The sequence below is a fragment of the Phyllobates terribilis genome, unplaced genomic scaffold, assembly GCF_046119375.1.
Source record: "Phyllobates terribilis strain yellow unplaced genomic scaffold, ASM4611937v1 Scaffold_13__5_contigs__length_258822181, whole genome shotgun sequence".
Lineage (NCBI taxonomy): Eukaryota > Metazoa > Chordata > Amphibia > Anura > Dendrobatidae > Phyllobates > Phyllobates terribilis.
Genome location: NW_027362773.1, coordinates 110,261,756 through 110,269,476, shown reverse-complemented (window position 1 = coordinate 110,269,476; position 7,721 = coordinate 110,261,756). Strand labels below are relative to the sequence as shown.

The 7,721-nt window shown below is 41.8% G+C and overlaps 1 protein-coding gene across 1 annotated transcript; it reads right to left on the bottom strand.

The window, feature by feature from the left end:
* Positions 1-1,125: 1,125 nt before the first annotated feature.
* Positions 1,126-7,283, bottom strand: LOC141173613 (protein spinster homolog 1-like). The gene is made up of 12 exons (XM_073657915.1): positions 7,076-7,283; positions 6,838-6,903; positions 6,451-6,587; positions 5,951-6,102; positions 5,040-5,109; positions 4,291-4,430; positions 4,046-4,198; positions 3,683-3,872; positions 3,409-3,474; positions 2,633-2,731; positions 1,181-1,352; positions 1,126-1,136 (listed from the first exon to the last, which is right to left on the bottom strand). The coding sequence occupies exons 1-12, from the start codon at positions 7,281-7,283 to the stop codon at positions 1,126-1,128; spliced, it is 1,464 nt and encodes a 487-aa protein (XP_073514016.1).
* Positions 7,284-7,721: the final 438 nt, after the last annotated feature.

Here is a 7,721-nt window from a genome sequence, read left to right as displayed (position 1 = left end):
ACTCAGGCTAAACCCAAAACTTAAAAACTAAAATAGTTGTATAAACAAACAATACCGGATATATACCAAACTAATTGTTTACACATATTATGGTCAAAGTTATAATAGTTGTTTATTACTAATAATAATGACTAGCCTTGCCTTTACTTTCTCTCCTGTAACTTCCCATTGTTACCCCATTACTCCTTTTTCCCCTCCCAAATTTATATTCCTTCTTAATGTTATTTTTTTTGTAAATGTTAAATAAAAACAATTGAACGAGATGATCCGACATTTACCATTTTTTACCCGTTGTAAATCCTGTTGTTCTCCTGAATCTGGCATTGTTCGTCCTTTGTTCCTCAAGATTCTAATTTCCTGAGAAATTGCCCCCTTTTCCCTTTATGTAAATCTAGTATTTGTATTTAATTTTTGCCAAGTGGGCGTGACCCTCAAAAACTTCTCTTTTTGAGAAACATCTTGATGACAACGGCCAGTTGGCTAAAATAGTGGATAAATGTATAGGGAGCAGGGAGACCTATCAGGAACAAGGAGATTTGAGAACAAGAGACAAACAATGCCGTATTCAGGAGAATAGCAGCATTTATACCGGGTTAAAATAAATGTATATTTATGGCGAGTGACAGGTTATCTTAAAAGTAGATTCCACCAAAAAGACATAGCAGATTTTTTCAAATACAATTTATGTCATATAATCAGCCCCATATCAGTAGGGTAGGGTCACACTTAGGCTGTGTGCCCACGATGCGTTTTTTAAGCGTTTCCGCTGTAGAAACGCTTAAAAACATGCTTGGTAGAAGGTCTGCCATGTTCCCCAATGATAATCCGCATGTCCCTGGCAGGAAAACGCATGTACAATCCGCATGTACAATCCGCATGTACAATCCGCATGCGTTTTTTCTGCCAGGGGAGATGCAGAAACGCTCAGGAAAAATCCTGAGCATTTCTGCATCGTGGGCACATAGCCTTAGGATAAAACTATTTATGTCATAATAATAAGTTAATTGCAGCTTTGTTAATGTTATGTTATGCAGCTTTGTTAATGTTATGTTATGGAGCTTTGTTATGAGGATGGATGTATTATACAGATGCTGGGTATTACATTTACTAATTATGGAGCTAATGCTAATCCAATTCTGTAAGAGATATGATTGGATAATTAACTTATTTCTGCACGTACCTTCAGACTCTGTCTCTGCCTTCTTACGATCATTTTCAACAAAGAGGGCGCATGCGAAAAAGAATCCTCCTCCGAAAACCAGCACAAAGGGGCAAACCATGAGGGCGTACTGCAGACTGCGGAAGTTCGAAAGAGCCGAGTCTGGATTGTAACTTTTGATGCGGTCGGATATCTGAAGATGAGACGAGATAAATAATTATGTATGGTTAATGAAAGTAAAAAAACATAATTGACTGGACACGTTTATGCTGACAGCAGTCAATGGATACCAATGAAATCTGGTGATCATAGAAAGAGAAGGTGCCTCACTGCAGATAGCGGCTCCTCCAAACTATGAACAGCAATGCTTCCAGTATCCGCAGCTCCAGTACTACACATTGTCTGGGAACAGGACGCTTGTGACATCCTTCCTTCTTCAGCAGATAATCTGTGACGTAACTCCAGGACATCTTGTCTTTGGAGTTCTGCCACCCCGTCAACAGAGCGGAAGAGAAGATGCTGCTCTGTCAACGTGATATCAGGGGAGGCCACTGAATCGCGGGTGTTGGCAGAGATCGGTTCCGGGCACTACAGGCAGGTATTTAGCAATGACTTGCCTGTTAGCCCATAGTAAAAAAAATCAAATAGTCCCGGTGAACCCTTTTAAGTATGTTATGAATAGGCTACAGCGAGTTTTAAAAACTCCTCTGTGACAGAGCATGTCCTATTCTCATCCGTTCTGCGGATCAGACTCGGCCAGTAAAGAGTAACTGTCGTTATAAAATCAATACAGTACACGTGAAAATAAGCAACTTTGTGGTAGATCTTATCAGATAAATCTGCTTATTTTTCCTCCATTAATTTATAACATTCTTAATTCACAGATAAAATCTGTAATCAGTGAAGACAGATTTTTACATTACTGAGATAGGAGATGACAATTGCTGTTGATCAGATTCTATGTACATGGGGGGAGCCTGCCTCTAGCTCCTCCCTCTCTCCTCTCCATAGAATGTTATAAGCACCAACTGTCATCTCCTATCCCAGTAATGCTTCACTGAATACAGTGAGAACTTTGAGAATAAACGATCAGTTCGAGAGGAGAAAGAAGCAGATTTCTCTGAAAAGATATATTCCAACGTTTCTTATTTTCATGTGTACTGTACTATTGATTTATGAAATAAAAATTAAAACTGGGGTTACTATTTCTAGTCTATAGGAATCTGTTAAAAATGGATGGAGAAAGGATGATATACTTTGTACTTCAGTTTTCCATCTGTGTTTCATCCATTTTTCATTGATCCATTATTAAGAGTCAATGGATAAATAAAGTTTGGACAGTCTACCACCTTCACTTTTTAAAAAAACAGATGACACAAGAGAAAAATGGTCTGTTTTGCGACAATGTACAAATGGAAACAGATGTGTGAATGTAGCCCTAAAGTGATGTGAGAATATGTAACAGCTACTTACTAGCCCGATGAAATAGGAGCTTCCAGCTTCCCCCAGCAGGTGGGACCCCGCCATCGATAACGCCTGTGCTGTTGATCGCCTTGCGGGAGAAACCACATACTGAAACAAGAGAATATTCTGAATGAGCAGAAGGAGTCACTGAACCCAACGAGACAAGAGAACATGGACAAAGTGAACATACTTGAAGCCTAAGTTAAAGAAGTTGTCCACTATGGATAGGGCATCAATGTATGATCGGCCGGGGTCCCGCATGCGGCATCCCTTCCGATCAGCAGTTATCGGTGCCGGCGGCGGCTGCCACCAGCCGGAAGTCCTTACCTATTCAAGTCAATTGAATAGGAGGTGGATGTGCAGTACACCGCGGTGACCACTATAACTTGACGGCCAAACACCGCAGGTAAGCCCCTCCGGCCGGTGGCAGCCGCTGCAGATACCAATAACTGCTGATCGCCGGGGGTGCCGCATGCGGGACCCCGGCCATCCTACATTGATGCCATATCCTACGGGTAGGGCATCAATGTGAAAGTAGTGGACAACCCCTTTAAATGCACAATCAGCCAGGATAGATAAGAAGCCCAGACATGTTGTGGACTGAGATTTTACTAAAGAAGTTTTTAATCATCTTGCGCCAGGTTTATTTTTAGTTGGGAATTACCCAACAGACGCTTGGGCACAGCCAGGATTATGGGGCATTTGATGGGTAAAAACAGAACATAGAGACTGACTACATACATATAATTATAGCTATGATAAGTTTAGCGCTTTTCTCCACTCACCAGGCGGATATCAGTTGAAACTGAAAAGTTCAGGGTCAGAAATATGGTCCCGATGAATATAAACACCTGCAGAGAGTAAAGAACAATACATATAAACGTTTGTGTCTTGCACGCTTTCCTATCCCCCATAGGTTTTGTCTTTATAATCCATTCATCCACCCCAGTCTCCGTACATTCATAGACAGCCCCCGCCATAGTCTATGATTTCTACTGCTCGGTCCTATAGCCGAGACCCAGTAAGGGGATGAAAGCAATCTGTACTCCAGGTACTTACATAAGTGGCCACAAGGCTGATGTCTGCAAGAATAATAGCCAACAGCAGGAAAATGGCGGAGCCCAGCAATCCAACCGCACAAACTATAGGGTCAGCACGAGGGTTGTACTTCCTGCATCTCTTGGCTATCTCCGCCCCTGTTCCAACTCCAAGGATGCCAGAGATGACCGTAAGTCCTCCGAAAATCAGACTGCAAAGAAAAGCGGTAAAGAGATTAGTAAAGTAGCTTGAAGAAATGAAATATAAATAATTTGATATAATAATAATTTGAAATATAAATATTTTTTTTTAGAGAGAAAACGGTCATAGGGGGAATTAAATTCCCACCAGTGAATGTCAAATTAAAGTTTGCTAAACTTGTACCTGTCATCATAGTTGGATAGTTGAGTCTGATATGGCGCCTTCTGTAGCATGAGAGCCCGGGCACGCTTCAGGAAAGTAACAGCCCAGAAGCCGAATGCAGCTGCCACAAATTTTACCATAATAGTCCCAAGAGTAGAAAACAGAAGACTTCGGCTGCAGAGAGAGAAAAGGGTAAAAAACATGTAAATGACGCAGAAGTCACGGGGGAGATCAGTGACATAAATCAATGCACAGAAGACACCTACTTTTTACGCAGTTGGTTGGCATCCATAAGCCATCCTTTGAAGCTCAGTGGTTTGTTCTTTTCCTCTGCAGCTCCTCTGGACGGTTCTTTTACAAATGCAGCCATGAGCAGGACTCCTACCAGGCCCAGAGCAGAGATGATCTGTGTAGATGAAGAAGGAGACATCACATATCACATATACAGAGGTTTCATCACAAAAAGGACATGAGCACAGACTGTTGTGGAACTGGATCCATTAAAGGGGATCTGCGACGAGGTGTTTGCTGCGCATCTGAGAGCAGCATAATGCAGGGACAGAGACCCCGATACCAGCGATGTGTCACTTGCTGGTGTGCTTGGTGAAGTATTGATAAAATCCCAGTTTTCTCTGCTGCAGATCTAGCAGTACTCTGAATGCTGAGCTCTGTATGCCCTGCCTACACCACTGATTGGTAGCTTTTTCTGTGCACACTGTACATAGGCAGAAAGTCACCAATCAGTGGTGGGGTCGGGGTTACACAGAACAGGAGGACTACATGGCACGAGACAACTAGTCCCCTCATCATAATCTCCTGCTGATAAAACAGTGATTTTTTTAAAACATCTACAAGGAGCAGGACACAACGCTGGAATCAGGTGCTCTGCCCCTACAGGGCCCCTGCTCTCAGATCAAATGGCAAAAACATACTGCCAGATTCCCTTTAATACGATACAGGAATTATAATTAAGATTCACAGTTTGTCCACAAGATCCCTCAGACCTATTACTTACCCGGAAGGCCCATTGCCAGGCGCCACCAAATGCACTTGTCACTTTAGACCCAATGATGTAACCAAGGCCACTGTAAAAAACAAAAACAAGGTTGTCATCATTTCTGCACAAATATAAACATATAAATGTTTGAGTGCCTTTTTCCGGCTCCTCCTTCCTACTCCACCCCCCCCTCCATAGACTTCTACGAGCAGCAATTGTTACCTTGCCTTTTTCTGGCTCCTCCTTCCTACTCCACCCCCTCCATAGATGTCTATGAGCAGCAACTGTTACCTTGCCTTTTTCCGGCTCCTCCTTCCTACTCCACCCCCTCCATAGACTTCTATGAGCAGCAACTGTTACCCCATGCCGCATAAAGCTACAATCTGTCTTGTCACTGAAGATGGATTTTTATCAGTGAATTAATGAAGGGAAATAAGTATATTTCCTGATAAGATATATTACAACATTTCCTATGTCCATTTAAATGATTTATAAAAAAACAATAAAAAGTGTAAGATCATTCTGAGTCTTCACATTCTTTGAGGAGCTCTTGTCATAAGTGCTAAAAGTCAAACTGTCTAGCAGAAAACTTTTTTGCCCATAGCAATCAGTGCAGTTTTCTGTTAGGGAAAGTCTTGACATTGCTGAAAAAATATTTCCATTTAGAGTCTTGAATCAATTTCCTAGAAATCTGCAGCAATTCCAGAAATGTTTGCTGGTTCACTGCTGATCCTCCCCCTACGTGTTGCGACACCATGATCATTACTTGCGGAGGGGTTTTTGAAACGCCATCCATATGTATTGTACATGCATCTGTAGAGCAAAATCCGTACCGAAAAAAGTCCACAGCAAATCCGCCTTGTCGGACTTACTCTTAGACAGTTTGGCTATGATTCCCTCCTTAAAACAATAAATAGATCTACACTCACCAGCCAAAGGGTGCTGCTAAGTAATACAAGTTAAGCGCGCGGCTGCGCCGATCTCCCACGAAGACGTCGGCAATGATGGAGGGGGCAGTTATTTTAAAACTTGCCTCTGCAGCTCCAGACAGTCCATTAATTAGGAGAAAAACTGTAAAATACTGTGAAAACACAAAAAAATATTCAGTGACCATTTATGAAAGTTTTCTAAGACACCTAAAGAAATACGGTAATGGAAAAATTATAAACTTTTCCTAATTTTGGACCCGCTCTCACTTTTGTCTTGCAAATACTAATGCAAAATACTGATCTACATACAAACAAGTGAGAGGCTTTAGGGCTCATGCAGACGTCGGTGGATCCCGGTCCGATCTCTGACAGCGTGATAGCGATGCTCGGGTCGGAAGACCCGCGGCCAGTCCGTGCATTATTGTCCATGATGGCACCGAGATCCACAGACGTCTGCATGAGCCTTAAGTCTTTATGCTTCTACCAATTAGATCAGTTACCTCATTGGGAACGTAGGACTTGCAGAGAATGATGGCCGACCAGAAGGACATCCCTGCACACATGATGTATTTTCTGTTCCAGCGGTCACCCAGGTATCCATAGATTTGACCAAACAGGACACTGCTGATCGTGAATACTAGAAGGGGAAAAACAAGAGGTCACAGTTAATAGAAATGATTTCTTTAACATATATTTATTTATATTTGAGGATTATTTAAACTGTTGCACTGAAAACACTTCTCCCGTCCTCATCACTGTTTGCATTTTTGGTAACTATAAAGGCGGCCATCATGTGAACGTTACAAAATTGGAACCTTATGATGTCACGAGATTCCAGCCGTCCTCACAAGTGACCTATAGAATAGGATTTTATGTTAAAAGTTTACCTAAGCTTATAAGGCCGGATTTGCTGTCGTCCATTTTAAATGCGCTTTGTAGGTAAGAAATCGCTCCTGCCAGAACAAAAAGAAGAACACGAATGATTATTGTAATTAGAGAAGTGCAGGAATAGACATCACAGCAGCTAACGAGCCTTCTCGTTGGCCATGAAGATTTTCTTCTTTTTTTGCAGTTTTGGGCCTTATACACCTTGCCCCCGACATAAGCCGGTTTACGCCTACTTACCTACGAAAGTGAAGGCAGCTATGAAGGTGACCAGATTGATGAAGGTTAGAACGCCTACAATAATGAAAGAGCGGACTATGGAGACTCCAGTCCGGGCGTGCAGGTCCTGTTCTTCGCAGTTTTCATCCTCATCTTGCTGGTCTTTTCCTTTTTCCACATCTTCTAATAGAAGTGGCATTTTTGGGGTGGAATTGAAGAGAGATGCCATGTTCAACAGAGCCCTGCAAACACTGGAGAAAAACACAAGACGGTAAAAATATTGCATTAGTCTCAGTCAATTCCGTGGTAGTGCAGTATATAGTGTAATAAGCAATCGAACAACAATAAGTTTAAGTCTCCTAGAGGGACTAAAAATGAGGTCAAATTCAGCAAAAAAAAAGTTTTTCTTTAATATAAAAAAATTAATAAAATATAAAGATTTCAAAAATAAAGAGAAAAAAACAAGCATATATATATATATATATATATATATGTATTTTTCAGATTATAAGACTCACTTTTTGTTCTCCCAAATTTGGGGGGAAAATGGGGGTGCAACTTATAATCCAATTGTAGCTTACCGGGCTGGGGGGGTATCTGCGGTGGAGCAGGGTCCCAGGAGTCAGGGTCACTGCTGCCGGAAGTTGAAGGTGGTGGGACGATGCTG